The sequence below is a fragment of the Dreissena polymorpha genome, chromosome 3 (genome assembly GCF_020536995.1).
Source record: "Dreissena polymorpha isolate Duluth1 chromosome 3, UMN_Dpol_1.0, whole genome shotgun sequence".
NCBI classification, from domain to species: domain Eukaryota; kingdom Metazoa; phylum Mollusca; class Bivalvia; order Myida; family Dreissenidae; genus Dreissena; species Dreissena polymorpha.
In genome coordinates this window covers 136669382-136687303 of record NC_068357.1, presented here as the reverse complement: position 1 = coordinate 136687303, position 17922 = coordinate 136669382, and the positions used below count along the sequence as shown (strand labels likewise).

Here is a 17922-nt window from a genome sequence, read left to right as displayed (position 1 = left end):
TGGTATATAATTGCATAATACATGTTTTAAGTAAGGGATTCGAACGAGATAAGGTAAGGCTTTCAATTGTACAAAATGTGCAAATAGAAAAATGCAAAAAGTCCGTCGTCCATTGTGCGTCGTGCGGCACCAACATTTGCCTTGATATTTATAAAATGCTTATACATAAACATACTTTTCAGGCATTTGAAAACTGAGAAAAAGGCAATATTTTCTATTCTATTTAAAGCAAGAAGACCCAAGTTTTCATTTGTTTTCAATTCTATTTATAGGAAGAAGACCCACAATTCTCCACACAGAAGATGGTTTACAATGACATTGGGCTGGAGATGTTAGAACACGCCTTTGAGGGCTATAATGTGTGCATATTTGCATACGGGCAGACGGGCTCCGGGAAAAGTTACACCATGATGGGTCGCAATGAGCCTGGGCAGGAGGGCATCATTCCACAGGTTAGAAACCACTAAATGTGCAAGAAACAATATGATATTAACGTGAATCACCATTCAAGTTTAAAGTATTTTTTATACTGATATTTATAATTGGAAGATACCACTTTCTAGTTATCTAAACTCTGAACAAAACTTGTACACATCCATTTCATATATAATGATTTGGATTCTGTCTTAGTAAAATTTGACAAAAATTTGTTGCACACAGAATCTATCAAGTCCAAGGATAAAACACAATTTTATTTTGCCAGGGTAGTCAAGCGGAACAACGGGCTCACTTTATTTATTTTTTTACCACTGAAAGCAGGTGCACTGCATAACTAGTGTTGTAATGCCATGAACTGCATTGTTTATGACGTAAATTAAATGATGTGATTTACCCAAATTTTTCTGGAAATATTAACAATTTGCTAAATGAATCGTATACAAGAATATACTTTGTATACACTTTATATATTTTGCACATATGACAATGATTTCAATTGCATATTTAGAAGTGTTGTTTGGTGTAGTCACATTTCAAACACAAATTTATGCCAAACCATGTCAATTTTGAAAAACACTCTTACATATTCACAGCTGAATTATAGTGTTGTACTGTTTTGTTTTGCAGTTATGTGAAGACCTGTTTGATAGAATACACAAAAGAGGCAAAGACATAGAATACTCAGTGGAGGTAATGTAACAGTTTACTTTGTAGTCCTGAAACGCTTCAGATGTAAGTAAGTCAAAATAAAACCCCTCAAACAATTTGTATTTATAAACTAAAGAATGTATGACTTAGGATGATTGACAGAGCAAAAGTCGTGAATTGTGGGTGCAGTCCATATACAAGGACATTTCAGAAACAAGCTCAATTGGGTTAAAAAAAACTGGACTACAAATCTGTGGTTGGACAGTTTGATTTGTGACCCTACAAAATAACTTGTGTTTTGATTTGTCATGAAAATAATTCCATAGGCATTCTTCCCCTGCCTCTGTTCCAGTGACGGAAGTTGTCAGTTACTGACAGAACTATTTGCACTTCGGAACAAGCTTAACCAGACAAAGTTTTAAATATAATAGGGCCATGCTCTGTGAAAAAGGAGTTTAATGCATGTGCCTAAAGTGTCGTCCCAGATTAGCCTGTGCGAACTGCAAGGGATGACACTTTCCGCTTTTATAGTTTTTTCGTATAAAGATAGTCTCTTCTAAGCAAAAATTCAGTTGAGGCGGGAAATGTTGTCCCAGATTAGCCTGTGCAAACTGCACAGGCTAATCTGGGACAACACTACGCATATGCATTAAACCCCCTTTTCACAGAGCACAGACCAATTATATTCTGCCATTACAGATTTGATAACTATTTCATGTTGACCCCACTCCAAGTCCCTTACTACACTAAACTCTGCCCTGCTCTGAATCAAAGTAGAAATTAATTTCTATATGCAACTAGCATAAAACCAGAACAGCCTGCGAGTAACTTGTAGTCAGTTCAGGTTTTATGTTGTTTGCTGCTCATCAGTATCTTAGAGTTTGAAATGATGCCTTTAAAACTTGAATCTAGTAAGAAAGGTCATAAATTGTATTTGATTTTTTTTACCAACTACAAACACGTCAAAAAGTTTATCTCGGTGGTAAAGGATTAGCACGCTTATTTCAGGTGAGCTACTTTGAGATCTACTGCGAGAAGGTGAAGGACCTTTTGAACCCCAGTAACAAGGACAACCTCCGAGTAAGAGAACACCCGCTGCTGGGTCCGTACGTAGAGGACCTGTCAAAGCTTGCCGTGCAGTCGTTTGAAGATATAAATAACCTAATTGATGAGGGAAACAAGGCCAGGTACGTGAATGCTTGTGTATCGCCATGTATTGATTATGGAATTTCCTCTGACTTTAGCACAACGTTTCATGCCAGATTAGCCTGTGCAATTCACAGGAGGGACAATTTCCGACTGAAATGGATGTTTGCTAGGAGACACCTTTTACCAAACCTAAACATAATATGCCTTAAATTCTGAAAGTGTCGTCCCTGATTAGCTTGTGCTGACAGCGCAGGCTAATCTGGGACAAGACTTTAGGCTTCGGCATTAAACCCTGATTTCCCAGAAAGCTTCTCATATCATGCTTTGAATGCTTAACCCTTTCAGTGTGGGAACCTAATTTTGAAGACCTTTGCAAACAGTTTGGATCCAGATGAGACACCACAGAACGTGGCGTCTCATCTGGATCCAAACTGTTTGCTATTCTGATAGTATTCATTGAAAAAAATGGAAGAAAATGCTAATTTTGAAAATTCTGCAGACGACATTTTAGCAGACAACAAATTTCCCAGCATGCAAAGGGTTAATACTTACAGATCTGTGGATATTCTTATTCATTCATTATGTATCATTCTGTGTATGGTTTATGCTTACAGAACTGTGGCCTCCACCAATATGAATGCTACAAGTTCCCGTTCCCACGCAGTGTTCACCATAGTGTTTTCACAGCGTCGTAAAGACGAGCAGACCAACATGACTGGCGAAAAGGTGAATAATTTAGTTTAAACATTTTTATTGTACCTCGAATACATAGAAAGCGGTAGGCTTATTGAAATGCTCTGGAGTCAATTTCTCTGGTAGAACAGGTACTTGGTGTCTATGTGGGGGATATAAAGCACACTCCCACCTGTAACCTCTCGATCGCTAGGCAGACACCATGACATATCTGCCACGGCAAAATGGTGAATACAGAACTGCCCAAATTCATTTGCGCCTCTTGCACTTATCACTGCAATCCGATTGCAGTGGGATGATTAGGCAATTTTTGTATATCATATTAGTGAGTGTGATATCGCAGTGACAAGTTTTCCATAATCCTTGTGATAGGACAATAAAATATTTCAACACAGACGGATTACTATATTGATGCAAAACTGATCTTTCTGAGAGTGTGACAGAAGCAAAATGACTTTGAGCTGCTATGTACTATATTTCCATTCACCATTTTTCTGAATTTAACCTAATTTAGATTATTCCAAATCTCTTTTTTGTAAGTAAATAGATTATATGACATTAAAAAAGGGTGAGAATCTCCAGAAAATATCTAACAAGAGTCTCTACAGTATTTTCACTCAACCTTTGATCAAAACTAAATTGACCTTCCAGGTGAGCAAGATCAGCCTGGTTGACCTTGCAGGGTCAGAAAGGGCCGACTCAACAGGGGCCCAAGGGAAGCGACTTAAGGAAGGGGCCAACATCAACAAGTCCTTGACAACTTTGGGAAAAGTCATTTCAGCACTTGCTGAAGTGGTAAGTATGGTCAATCATCTGTTCAAAAACTCTTTGAAAAAGTAGTTTGAACAAAAATTACCATATAATAAAAAAGTGCTGTCCCTGATGAGCCTGTGCAAACAGCACAGGCTCATGTGGGATGACACTTTATGCACAGACATTAAGCCCCATTTTCCTATGTGCAACTCTTTCATTCTTAAAGCAACAGTCTGGAGTAAATTGAGAAGGTACACTATGTTTATACCAAATGGTCAGTAAAGTATCTATTCCATCGGGACTGAACACTAATGAAAAAGAAACATTATTGCATGTATTTCTTTCACACCAATTAGGTTTTATTTAAATACATGTAATTTTACATCATTGAAACTGATTTCATTTATGTTTTCAAGAACTTTTGTTTTGATTGACAGCGGTTCTAATTCATGAAAATTGGTTGTTTCAAGTGGTGGGAAAGGCCATATAAGTTTGTTATTTAAGTAGTTGGACCAACTGTTCAGTGTTAACAAGCTTCTTTATCAAGAAACATTTCTGTTCTTAACTTAACGAATTGTCTAGGAAAGATACCTCACCAATTAATCAAAATTATCATCAGCTATCTTCATTGTTATTGTCAACTATTTGTTTTTAAAGTGTCAGCAACATACATGTACTTTACTTTTGCGGTTGATGTCATTTCTCCAGAAAAAGAATCATTTTTCATTTCTATTTAATGTTTTCAGTTAGCCATCTACCACTTAGATACGTATTTTTACGCATGTGTAGTCCTTCAGAAAGTTAAATTTAATTAAAGACCTTTCTTACTAGATTCAAGTTTTAAAGACTTTATTTCCAACCCTTAGTTACTGATGAGCAGCAAACAGCATAAGTTACTCGCAGGCTGTTCTTGTTTTATGCTTGTTGCAAAAGCCATTTTCACTTTACTTCTTATGAGGAAAAAGGGTTAAATTGTAAAATGGTGATCAAAACCTAAGTGTCACACATCTACATTACCTACATTTCGTGGTCTGGCGGACACACTGTATCAAATGGGACATGCTTTACATTCTAGTTGCCAAGGCAACAGATTTTAAAGTAAGCGTTATTGATCTGATAATATCTTGTTTCGAAAAAACACCATTATGGGAAAACACTGACGTCCAAGAATTCTTCCTCAATTTGGTTATTTCTGTCATAGAATGGAGAGAAATTCAGGTTTTTGTATGTGTTTGATGTCATAGATAAAAGGCCCTATTTACTGCGCATTCTATAGAAATGTCAATTTGTAGAAGAAATGTAATCATGCGTGGTCTTGTAAATCTCTAAACTTCAGAATTGGCTGCGTATTACGAAACCTGTCTATTGAGGAAGACAGCGCTATTCATTACAGACCTTTGAATAAGAAACAAGACCTTAATTCTTTTAGTCTTTAATTGGACAATATATATAGACATGTTAAGTCTTTAAATTATAGCAAATGAAGTAAAATCAGTATTTTACTATTCTGTGCTCTAAAATGACGCATTACTTGTTTTATCAATTATACTGTTTCTATTATAAAGTATTGATACTTTTATTGATGCTATCAATAGATACTCAACCTCCCTTCATTACTTGACCTTATGTTGACTAGAACATTTACCTTCTTTTCGGCAATGACATATCGAATGGGAAAATTGATCAATGCTGACAGGGCTTCCTGCGGGGGCATATGCATTTATTTTATGCAGCATCTCGTTTTTCAGTTGTTCTTCATAGTTTTATTTGAAAAATTGGATGTTCTTTTTACACATACAAATCAACCACCACAGCTTTTTTGGTTTATTCTACCGCAATTATTAGGTCAGATTGCCCAATGGAAAGAAGTATAATTTAAAACAAAATCAATTCTCTAAATTCCCAAATTGATTGTTTCACTTTCAGATTTTTGGGAATCGTGCTGTTACTTATACAAATAACAAATAAGTGTGAAGTTGTAAGATCCATTTAAGTGGTATCTTTATGGTTAGCTTCATCTGTTGTATGTAAGTTTTATCAATAATAATTCTAAAATTATAAATCAAACAACAATATTTTTTTCTACAATTTTAAGTAAATTGAAGCAAAAAATCCAATTTCATTCGTATAGTTCATATTCCCAAAATGGTGAAAAATTTCCCGAGCACTTCCATACATTTGCATTTTTCTTTAAAGGCATGTTTTTAATCAACTTCAAATATAGCAGCATCACTAGTCTGTAATAAATGATTACTGTATTGCATTTGAAGAGCGCCATGGATAAAGTGAGTGTAAGTAAAACCCTGTGTTGTATGTCACCATTCGCCATTTCTGTTACCTAGAATGTAGTATTTGCCCTATTAGTCACTTGGTTTGCCACTGTTGTCCTAATATGGTAGACATTCTGAAATTTTATAGCAAAATTAAGGTTCTATCAAAGTCTATGATAGTATTATGTATGCATATTACCCTATGCCATATTACAATGACCATGTACCAAATATATGCAACAAAAACATTTTTTTTTATATCCTGACTACTTCTTTTCTATATTGTCCTTTTTCTTTTTGTGTGTACTAGTATTGTAATCCTTTACCCCTTAGAAACTTATTTTGACACATTTGTAGTCCCTTAGAAAGTTCAATTAGATCAAAGACCTTTCAAAGTAGATTCAAGTTTTAAAGGCTTTATTTCCAATCCTTACATACTGATGAGCAGCCAACAGCATAAAACCTGAACAGACTGCGAGTTACTCACAGGCTGTTCTGGTTTTATGCTATTGCACATAGTCATGTTAACTTTGCTTCCAAGTGGGAAAGGGTTAATTGAGAAATTTTTCCCTGACAAGTTGTTCATTGGCAAATAAACAATTATTTGCAAAGGTAATAGATCACATAAATTATTGTTTACAAAACTCAGTTGTTTATGAACAAAGTTAACATGTTTGTCATTCTGATATTAATTTGACATTCAACAGAACTGTAAACTGAATATAAAGCACTTATCCCTGATTATAAACAAAGCAATTTACTTATGACAATAACGTGCACACAAACTAGTATTTACACTTGTCTGAATAAAAGTTTTATTTTAAATAATCCCCCTCCCTCATTTCCTTCTATGAACATACTTTAGATGATTTTTTTGTCTTGTGGTGAATTTATTGATTCTATATTTTTATCTTGTTGTACAATTTAGTATTCAGCATGTGGTTGTGTATGTCATCTGCATGATTATATAAGTAAACAATAGACCAAACAGACAATTCTTGGTAGGGTGGCATTATAGCAGTTGAACTGTCCGTCCGTCTGTGCGTCCGTCCGAAAACGTTAGTATTGGCTATAACTTTTGCAATATTGAAGATAGCAACTTGATATTTGGCATGCATGTGTATCTCATGGAGCTGCACATTTTGAGTGGTGAAAGGTCAAGGTCATCCTTCAAGGTAAAAAAAACAAAATCCAAGGGAAGTAACACGCTTTAAAGGGAGATAATTTATATTTGATATCATTTGGCAGGTAGAGATCATTTTACACAAGGGAAGTAATATTTTTTAAAGGGATATAACAAATCTTTTTTTTTTTATTCAAAGCGGCGCAGTAGAGGGCATTGTGTTAATGACAAACACATCTCTTGTAATCATAAAATTTCTATTTCAATTAAGAAGGAAATAATTGGGACCGAAAACAATTACTCTGAAAGAAAGAGGAATTTGGATTAACCATTTGAAATAATACTGATCGACTATAATTTACCTTTATTTGTTTACATGTCTGGGAAAAACATGTTGGAGAAAAAAACTGTGGCAAGAATTTTATTGACATAAAGAAATATATTAAATCTCCCAACACTGCACCTAAAATTGCTGTGCAAACATTTCTGTATAACTACCCTGTTTCATGTAATACATCACCAGTGATGTCAGAACACCAGAGTCATACATTAACCCTTTGCATGCTGGAAAATTTGTTGTCTGCTAAAATGTTGTCTGCTGAATTTCTAAAATAAGCATTTTTTTATATTTTTTTTCAAAGAATACTATCAGAATAGCAAACAGATTGGATCCTGATAAGACGCCACGTTTTGTGGCATCTCATATGGATCCAAACTGTTTGCAAAGGCCTTCAAAATTTGGTTACAGCACTGAAAGAGTTTAAACACCCAATGTCAGTTTTCTTAGATTGCTAGTAAAACGGCTACATTATGTAACTACACACCTTGCAAACAGTCACATTGATCCTAAAGCCTTTTAGAAACCACAAATGAAGTCCCCATGGTTTTGTATTTGTTTTAGTGTGGTCAGATTACCATTTATTCTCAAATAAACTCCCCTGTAGACATTACATATTCCTTAGGGATGGGAAGTGGGACATTTATTAGCTCATATTCAAGCATTTTAGTTTAAGATTTATCTTATTTATGTATTTGAATTGACTGTTTAAGTAAATTAAATCATCAACGTAGGATTTAATTTTTAGGTATTTAAAAAAAATAGGGGAAGGGGCAATTATTACCTTTTTTATATAGAAAAAATACAATGTATTTATCTTGTGTTATGGCTAAGTTAGCCATTAATTTTGTAACCTGAACATGCTTTAATTGTATACATACAAAAATATTTAAACACCTTTTTTCCAGCTTTAAATTCATGGATGCATACATTTGTGCCTTCTTATGGGGGAAAACTGGGCTTAATGATAAAGAGTACAAAGTGTCGTCCCTGATTGAAGTGTACCCAGGCTACTTTGGCACAATACTTTCCGCCAAGACAAGATTTTCATTAAGACGAAAAAAAATCCTAAAAAGCTGAAAGTGCCATCCTTGATTAGCCTGCGCAGACTGCAGAGGCTAACCTGGGATGGCAGCCTGCGCAGACTGCAGAGGCTAACCTGGGATGGCAGCCTGCACAGACTGCAGAGGCTAACCTGGGATGGCAGCCTGCGCAGACTGCAGAGGCTAACCTGGGATGGCAGCCTGCGCAGACTGCAGAGGCTAACCTGGGATGGCAGCCTGCGCAGACTGCAGAGGCTAACCTGGGATGGCAGCCTGCGCAGACTGCAGAGGCTAACCTGGGATGGCAGCCTGCGCAGACTGCAGAGGCTACCCTGGGATGGCAGCCTGCGCAGACTGCAGAGGCTAACCTGGGATGGCACTTAAATCACATGCAATAAGCCCAGTTTTCACAGAAAGCGTCTCATTAGTCATTTGTTTTGTGGCTTGTTTATGAATTCCTTTTTCTGTTCATTTGCTTTACCGCTCACATTTTCCATCCATTTATACAAAGTTACTGTAATGATTTAAAAGCTGCTAGCAGCTTTATGATTCACAACATGGTCATAATTGTTAGTGAATTTATTAGTAATACAAAAGAAAATCAATATAAGTTCAATTTAGATTTTTCTCGCTAAATGTTTGGTACACTGTTCCATGAATTGTGTTGTTTTTTTCTTACAAAACCAGAATCATATTTCATGAGACATTTTTTCACTCAAATCTGAAAATAGCGAGTGACGTTTTCAAGTACTTCATAAAGTAGCTTCCCACTGTTTTGTCACGCAAACAGATCAAGTGGTAAACTGTTGTATCTGACAACACTGTCTGAATCAGCTGCTATCTTCTCAAAATGGCAATGTTGTTGATTCATTTTGAACTTGACAAATAACAGGAGTATAAAAACAGACGCATAAATATCTTTGCCACAAGACAGAATACATTATTGACCTGTTAATCTATTGTAATTTAATCTCCACATTAATAAAGATTTCTCCTGTATTTTACAGATTTAAGGAAAGGCTGCTTAATTTGGTTTCTATAATTTAGGTGATGTTGAACATTTGACCTTTACTTTTTATGAGTTATAAAATACAAAACTATTCTTTCTGATATTTTTTAACAGTATTTTTTTGTCATGTTATAGGAAGCAATGACCTATATAGTTTCATACATGTGACAAGTTAAACTGGAATCTCTGTCAACATTAAAATTTGTGTCTGTCTGTCTGTTTGAATGCTCATGAGACCTGTTAAGGGGATACAGTACCACAGGGTTTAGTACTGCATTAACCCTTTCAGTGCGGGAACCGAATTTTGAAGGCCTTTGCAAACATTTTGTGGCGTCTCATCAGGATCCAAACTGTTTGCTATTTTGATAGTACTCCTGGAAAAAAAATGAAGAAAATGCTAATTTTAGAAATTCAGCAGACGACATTTTAGCAGAAGACAAATTACCCAGCATGCAAAGGGTTAATTTTGTCAATTCAGTATCAGTGGTTTTTTTTTCATTCAAAATTGGGTGCAGTAATCTGCCCCTTTTTTGTTTAAATTTGCAGCTAGTATTCAGCCCCTTTCCCAATTGAAATCAAAGCGCTGAAGGCACTGAAGATGTTCGCTTTTGCATAATTCAACACGCAATTCATTTTTGAAAATCAATCGCAAGTTTGAAATGAACACACGCCATTCAACTTTATAAAGTGTGTGTCATAGCGCACGGGTCGAGTTTTGTGTGCACTTTTTATCATCCTTATTATTTCATAGAAATAACTAAGACAAAATAAAAACAACATGCTTTTTGGAAGTTCTGAAAGCATAGAAAGTATTATGAAAATGGTAATGATAACTTAATATAAAGAAAATTTGCAGTCACCATATTAAAGGAATATTTTTTTCTTATATCAAATGACTATCTCACCAAGAATATAAATTCATAATGAAAGTTCCGTGTACAAAACTTTTGATTTTTGACACCATATACAATTCAAAATATACAACAATCTTCGTATCTTGTATATGGAGGAATAAAGGTATATAAACATTGCTGTTTATGCTTTACTTATTACCCGAGCAGTTCACACGGTGTCAACAACGCTAACATAAACATAGGTATAGAGCACTCATGCGCTTTTAGGCGTAGCTGTTTCAGTTTTCATCTTAGTGACTTTTACATAACGCCAACAGACAAGCATGAATATTTTCGAATATTTAATAAGCTGATTCGAGATACAACCTCTGAATTTTTGCTACATCACTGCGTATGTGCTCAATTCAAAGGATGTAGCACTGTTCAGTGTAAGGAATTCCGGACTACTCTCTGTATGCTCAAACGACACAAATTGTGGCCCTGTTACAATTACGCGTTACAATCCATCTCGCAGAATTTCACTTTCGCCTCCAAGATGAGAAAACAATCATTAGCGAAATAGTATAGTGTCACGATAAGAGAAAATCATTTAATTATCATACCACAATGTTTGCCGTACTTGGTCAGCACGTCTGGAAATCATTCCTTAATGTGTGGATAGGCTGCCATTATTAACAAGTCTGCTATTTTCAAATCAATTTTGTATTAAAAAGCATTGTTCTTAAATGTGGCATTTTCAATTCGCAATGAGATTTGTAATGACCCTCGTCATGTGAAAATGGGTCTTATTCCATATGCGCCCATCATATAAATAGCCCACTCAGCTATCACTCCTTCTGGTAAGGAGAAACATAACATATTGAGTGATTTTAAAGCGAACAGCATCGCCTATGGCCTGACTGCGCAAAAGCACATGTTGGGTTTAACAAACGCTTGCCGAAACGCATAAGACCCATTTTCGCATGACGGTGCTATTGACGTGTGATTTAAATGTGTTGAAAGAAAACTGCGTTTAAATCAAATATAAACATACAATATATTTTGATAGTGAAGAAAGATACTCATAACAAGGCATATGAGGACACATATGAAGTGCTCTCCCGTAGTATATTTTTTATTTTACTCACACTAATGTGTGGTTTGACAATGCTAACACACATTTCATGCGGTGAATATGCAGCTTACAAGTGAAAAACACAACACAATAGTTACACTTTTGTTTAATTGTATTTAATTATTTAGAAAAGTAAATTGCTAATTTTATTTCAAAGTCAGCGTATACGCCGACTACATTTTTAAAAGACATTTATTGTGATAAATATATTTAATATAATATATTAGGTTGTTTTCGGTTTTAGCGATTAAAAAGCATTTTCGAGGTTGCCTATATTATGCCTGTAGTAATTCATGAACTCATATCCAACTGTCTATGTATTGAGAACTGTTAATATAAACAAGCTCAACCTTCTACTAACCTTCTGCTATTGCATTCGTATTATTATTATAAATTGTTTGTTATATTCGGGTTTAGCAACTATGAAACTTTTTTTTGTCTATCGTATCGCTGAAGTTATTGTTGAACTTATGTTCAACGTTTTATAAATTGAGAATATTAACAAAGACCTATAGATAATATGGGTCTTTGATATAAATAAGCGTCAACTTTTTCCCGAATCTCTCATTTTACGACCTGTACTACGTCATTGAGTTGTATGCGAGAGCGTAACCTATTGCGTTGTTATAACCCGTAAACTTTCCTTTGTTTATCGACAGACGCATCTATTAATAGCCTCATATATCATGAATGCCAAAACAACCGGGAAAAAGAACCACATGACCAAATAGGACGCAAAACGCAAATACCATGCGACTACGACTTTTATTATGTAAGAAAGCTCCGCAATTCCTTTGAAGTCGGAGCCTTGTGATTGCTATTACTGAAATAATTGACCTCTAACTGAAGTAAGCAAAGGAAACGCAGCACCTAATTGACCCATTCCTTCTATGTGCGAAGGCAGATTGAATTTTAATAATGTGTGGTTTGCCTATTATAACACACATTATAATGCGGTAAATATGCGACTAACAAGTAAAAAACATTATAATTAAACTTTTGTTTTGAATTAAGTTATTTAGAAAACAAAATTCCAAACCTTATTTCAAAACAGCAAGACTACATTTTTTAGAGAATATTATTGTTATATTTAAATGTTTTTTTTAACAGTTTCAGCGATAATGAAACATTTTTTTATCTTGTCTATCGTATCCCTGTAATAATTGTTGAACTCGTGGTCAACGTATTACATTTGTATTAATTGAGACCTGTGAATATAAACAAGCGTAACCTTATACTACTGCGTTATTCTCACACAGACTCCCCTTTGTTTATCGCCAGCCTCAGATTTATGAATGAGCTGAGCGAAAATACTACGTCACGCACACGCAGCAGAAAGTGGACTATTTTAATCATTCATAAACAATCTCCTCCGCGACACGTACAATACGATCATTGTTCATTGATTCTTTTCTATAAAACACCGTTCGAAAATATTGAATGTAACACGATATTAATATAATGTTGCCATTTGTGAATACACATAATTGGAGAACTCAAACCTCTTGCATAAATTATACAACTCTTTCTTGCGCGGATACGCAAGCGGGTATTGGGTTAATCATACCTAGTCGTATCGACCTGAATTTCACACTAAGCACTTTAGACGGGCGCTAAAGCGCCCATCTTAAAAGTATATATTTTTCCCAAATAAAAGCTAAAAATTCCCTGTGTAAGGTTGTTGTTTATATAAATATTTTTTTTATCCTAATATTTTTTTCTTATCCAGCTCTTTAAGTTGAACCTAAGTGAATTAATGATGTCGAAAACACTTATTATCATTTTTGAGGCATTTATAAAAAAAAATATCAACAACAATAATTTCCAAATTTTAGTCAAAACACAGTGATTTTTTCCCAATCCTAAAGGCCCTGGATCCATTCCCAAAGTGTTGAAAAAAACACACTTTCTATTCAGAAGTATGTATGTCTGACTATAAATAGTTAGAGTTTTCCAATGAAGCCCTTCTACACTTATCAAGTTTCAACAGTCAAACTTGAATATTTCATAATTCACGAAGATGTATTTGAAGTTTATTTTTTTTAACTTGCATTCTCTCAAGACTTGAAAATTAAACTTGTTACCGGTACATGTAAGATGGGACCAAAGGTTTGTCAACTTTGTCATTATCAACTTTTTAAGTGACATTATTTTTGCAAAAAATAATAAATAAAATACCTCAGTAATGATATGAAAGTCTAGCTTACCTTGCAAAATGCTCTATGGTTAATAAACTTAAACTTATGCATACACTAAAATAATTGACATTTTTCTGTGCCAATATTTCTGTGTCATGCAAAAATGGGTCTTACACTATATGTTGCCAATGCAGCCCTAGATCAGACTGCAAGATTGCACAGTGGGGCGTGAAGCTACCTTGCATGACTATAATAGACAGGGTAGCTCCTGACCAGGCTGCACGATGGCCCAGGCTGGTTTGGAGCTACTCTGGCAGCATATGGCATTAGACACACTTTTCGCATGATGTGGGTCACTGGAAAGACTGGCATTGAATTTCCTTGGTTGTTTCAGGCAACCAAGAAAAAGAAGAAGGCTGATTTTATCCCTTACAGGGACTCAGTACTTACCTGGCTCCTGAGGGAGAACTTGGGTAAGTGATAATTAAATGTGAATTTGATAACTTGGGAAGGGGATTATAATGGTAATGTGAATTTGAGAATTTGGGTACGTGATAACGGAAATGTGAATTTGAGAACTAGGGTATGTGCAGACTGCACAGGCTAATATGAGATGGCACTTTTTGCACTTCCATTGAACCTCATTTTCCCTGAGCGATGCTCAAATATGAATTGACAAGCTATTAAATGTGGATATCTGATTGGTTTCCATGGGAACAAGTTGCATGTCATTTCCTTCGCTAATTTAATTGGCTTTCACTGATTGAGCACTAAATGAACAAACATGGTAATAGTTTTCAGTTGATAGAAGTACTTCACAATAACATGAAAATCTACAGGAAAATGATTTGAACAATAGAGACATCTATTTGAGGCTTGGTCTAGGAAAACAGGGTTTAATGCATGTTCACACAGTTTAGTTCAAGATTAGCCTGTGCAGTCTGCATGGGCTAATCAGGGACAACACTTTTTGCAAGGCTGGATTTTTTTGTTTAAGAGACCTTAAGCTTCTTAAATGCAGAAAGTGTTGTCCCTGATTAGCCTGTGCAGACTGCACAGGCTAATGTTGAACAGCAATGCTCACACATGCATCAAATCCTGGTTATCTAGAGTTAGGCTCATTTGTTTAATTTCCCTTGTAAATAAAAAAAAAGATTCATAAATCAAATAGGTCCAAAGTCGTAATTGAATATGTCTTTTCATTGGTAGATTTTCATCAGATTTGCATTCTTATCAGAAAGAAAAGCAGCTTTGTTATTATCATATTCATATATCGTGTTTATTCATGAAATGTGTGCTTTCATGAATAAATCAACAACCTCTTCATGTTTAGATAATAAAAAAGCTACTGAAGGTTGTAGAATAATTTAAAAGTTGACAAGTGAATTAGAGATAACAAAGTTCTAGATCAGAATTCACAGGCTAAATGTTCTTATTATTTTCATTTTGATGTAAATACACATATATCTACAATATTGAAGTCAGACTGACAAATCTGATTGATGGCTTTACAAAGGTATTTTTTTCATTTACAGGTGGAAACTCCAAGACAGCTATGGTGGCCGCACTGAGTCCTGCTGACATTAACTATGATGAAACCCTCAGCACACTTAGGTGGGTTTAAATCACTATGATGAAACCCTTAACACACATAGGTGGAATTAAACACTATGATGAAACACTTAACACACTTAGGTGGGTTTAAAACACACATGATGAAACCTTCAGCGCTTTGTTGGGTTTGAACTACTATGATGAAACCCTTAGCATACTAAGGTGGGTTTAAAACACACAGGTTGAAACTCTAAGAACATTTAGATGGGTTAAAAACACACATGATGAAACCATTAGCAAACTTAGGTGGGTTTAAAACACTATGATGAAACCCTTAGCACACTCTGGTGGGTTTAATACACATATGATGAAACCCTTAGCACACTTAGGTGGGTTTAATACACATATGATGAAACCCTTAGCACACTTAAGTGGGTTTAAACACTATGATGAAACCCTTAACACACTTAGGTGGGTTTAAACACTATGATGAAACCCTTAACACACCTAGGTGGGTTTAAAACACTGTGATGAAACGCTTAACACACTAAGGTGGGTTTAAACACTATGATGAAACCCTTAGCACACCTAGGTGGGTTTAAAACACACATGATTAAGCCCTTAGCACACTTAGGTGGGTTTAAAACACTATGATGAAACCCTTAGCACACTTTGGTGGGTTTAAAACACTAAAACGTAACCCACAGCACTTTAAGTTGGGTTTAAAACACTATGATGAAACCCTTAAAACACTTAGGTGGGTTTAAAACACACATGGTGAAACCCTCAGCACATTTAGGTAGGTTTAAAATACTATTATGAAACCCTTTGCACACTTAAGTGGGTATTAAACATTATGTTGAAACCCTCTGCACACTTAGATGGGATTAAAACATACATTCCGGCTGTAATTTTGTAAAATTCATTATCACTGTTAGGCACTGTTTCTTTTGTTTGTTGAACATAGGCAGGACAAATTTGGGGGCTGGGTATTTTTCTTAAGTCAAACAATGGGTTGGTGAATTCTGGCACAGTTCTCGCGCTTAGAATGTTGAAATAACTACTGTATTTACAATTGCTAAGCAATAAGACATGACCTATTGATAATGGTATACTTCAGATACGCCGACCGAGCCAAGCAGATCGTGTGCAAGGCCATTGTTAACGAGGATCCCAATGCAAAGATAATCCGAGAACTAAAGGAGGAGGTTGTGAAGTTACGAGAACTTCTCTCCCATGAGGGCATAATGATTGGGGAAGGTATGCTGGTCTTTAGAGGTACTTACAATGGGGGAAACAGTGCAAATGTAGTAACATGTCAGTGAGGGGGGAAACAGTGCAAATGTAGTCACATGTCAGTGAGGGGGGAAACAGTGGAAATGTAGTCACATGTCAGTGAGGGGGGAAACAGTGGAAATGTAGTAACATGTCAGTGATTTTTTTTGCACAAAATAAATGCAGCCAATAACAGACTATTGCCCAATGGCAAAAAGTAACTTTTTTCTTTTCCCACAAAACTGACAAAACCCCCCCCCCCCCCCCCCAAAAAAAATGGGCAAACTTTTCTAATAAAGTCAATAATTGTTTGTTTAGTTTATATTATACAGTGATATAATTCTGTATCACTTTATAAAATAAATTATAAATGCAGTAAAACATGCACTTCTTCACAATTGGAACACTATTATTTATCAATTCATGTGCTTTCGTGCTATTTTTCCAAATCTTTAAGGCACAGGCTTTAAAATATTTTAGAAAAAAAAGTCACTGCGTGTTTTAGTTCCCTTCACCTTTCTTGTGAGTCCATTCAACCCCACCATTCCCTGTTGACCTCAAAATCAACAAGCGTTTTCATTTACTCCCGAAAAACCAGTATAATGTATAGGCTGTTTTCCTGTTATGTTAGATATGCATGCCTCAAGGTTTACCTTCACTTTGGAAAATGGTGAAATATGGAATTATATTTGCGCCTTGCTCTGTGAAAAGGGAGCTTAATGCATGTGTGAAAGTGTCATCCCAGATTAGCCTGTGCAGTTTGCACAGACTAATCAGGGATTGCTCTTCCAGCCTAAACTGGATTTACATCAAGAAGGGTCTTCCTTTAAACATAAAATACAATAAAAGCGGAAAGTGTCATCCCTGATTACCCTGTGCGGGCTGCACATGCTTATCTGGGACGACACTTTTCACACATGTATTAAACCCCTTTTCTCAGAGTGAGGCTCATATTGACAGTCTGTTAACCCTTTGAATGCTGGGAAATTTGTCTTCTGCTAAAATGTCGTCTGCTGAATTTCTAAAATTAGCATTTTCTTTGATTTTTTTCAAAGAATACTATCAGAATAGCAAACAGTTTTGATCCTGATGAGACGCCACGTTTTGTGGCGTCTCATCTGGATCCAAACTGTTTGCAAAGGCCTTCAAAATTCTGTTCCTGCACTGAAAGGGTTAAAAAGCTACTTTTCCTGCAATGCTAGATGTGCAAGCCTTGGAAATATTTTCCTATACATGCTCTTGTTTTATCTACCGGCATGTGTGAAATGTCTGAAAGATCACAGTCCTGTATAATTGCAAATTATTGTGAAAAGTAACTAAATATGGTTTTATTTTAACCTGCACTTTCCTTTGAAATGCTTAACTAAACATGTACAAATTATGCTTTTCAGAACTTAAACTTCCTTTTTTGGTTTGATCAATGATAATTTGCCCATTCTGAAATATACTAATGAAAAATGAAATTAAGAATTATTTGACAAATAAATCTATACTATAAACATTAATTACTATTTTTTATCTAAT

The 17922-nt window shown here is 35.4% G+C and overlaps 1 protein-coding gene across 6 annotated transcripts in view; it reads left to right on the top strand.

The window, feature by feature from the left end:
* Window positions 1–17922, top strand: part of LOC127871600 (kinesin-like protein unc-104) — a 170470-nt gene that overhangs the window by 61718 nt on the left and 90830 nt on the right. For 5 of the 6 annotated variants that reach the window (XM_052414694.1, XM_052414692.1, XM_052414691.1 and 2 more), the window contains exons 5-13: window positions 273–452; window positions 1066–1128; window positions 2095–2273; window positions 2850–2961; window positions 3580–3723; window positions 5952–5972; window positions 13964–14042; window positions 15105–15183; window positions 16244–16383. In XM_052414694.1, coding sequence (XP_052270654.1) covers window positions 273–452; window positions 1066–1128; window positions 2095–2273; window positions 2850–2961; window positions 3580–3723; window positions 5952–5972; window positions 13964–14042; window positions 15105–15183; window positions 16244–16383 — 997 coding nt within the window. The remainder of the gene's footprint in view (window positions 1–272; window positions 453–1065; window positions 1129–2094; window positions 2274–2849; window positions 2962–3579; window positions 3724–5951; window positions 5973–13963; window positions 14043–15104; window positions 15184–16243; window positions 16384–17922) is intronic. The other variant, XM_052414693.1, reaches the window with a different exon arrangement.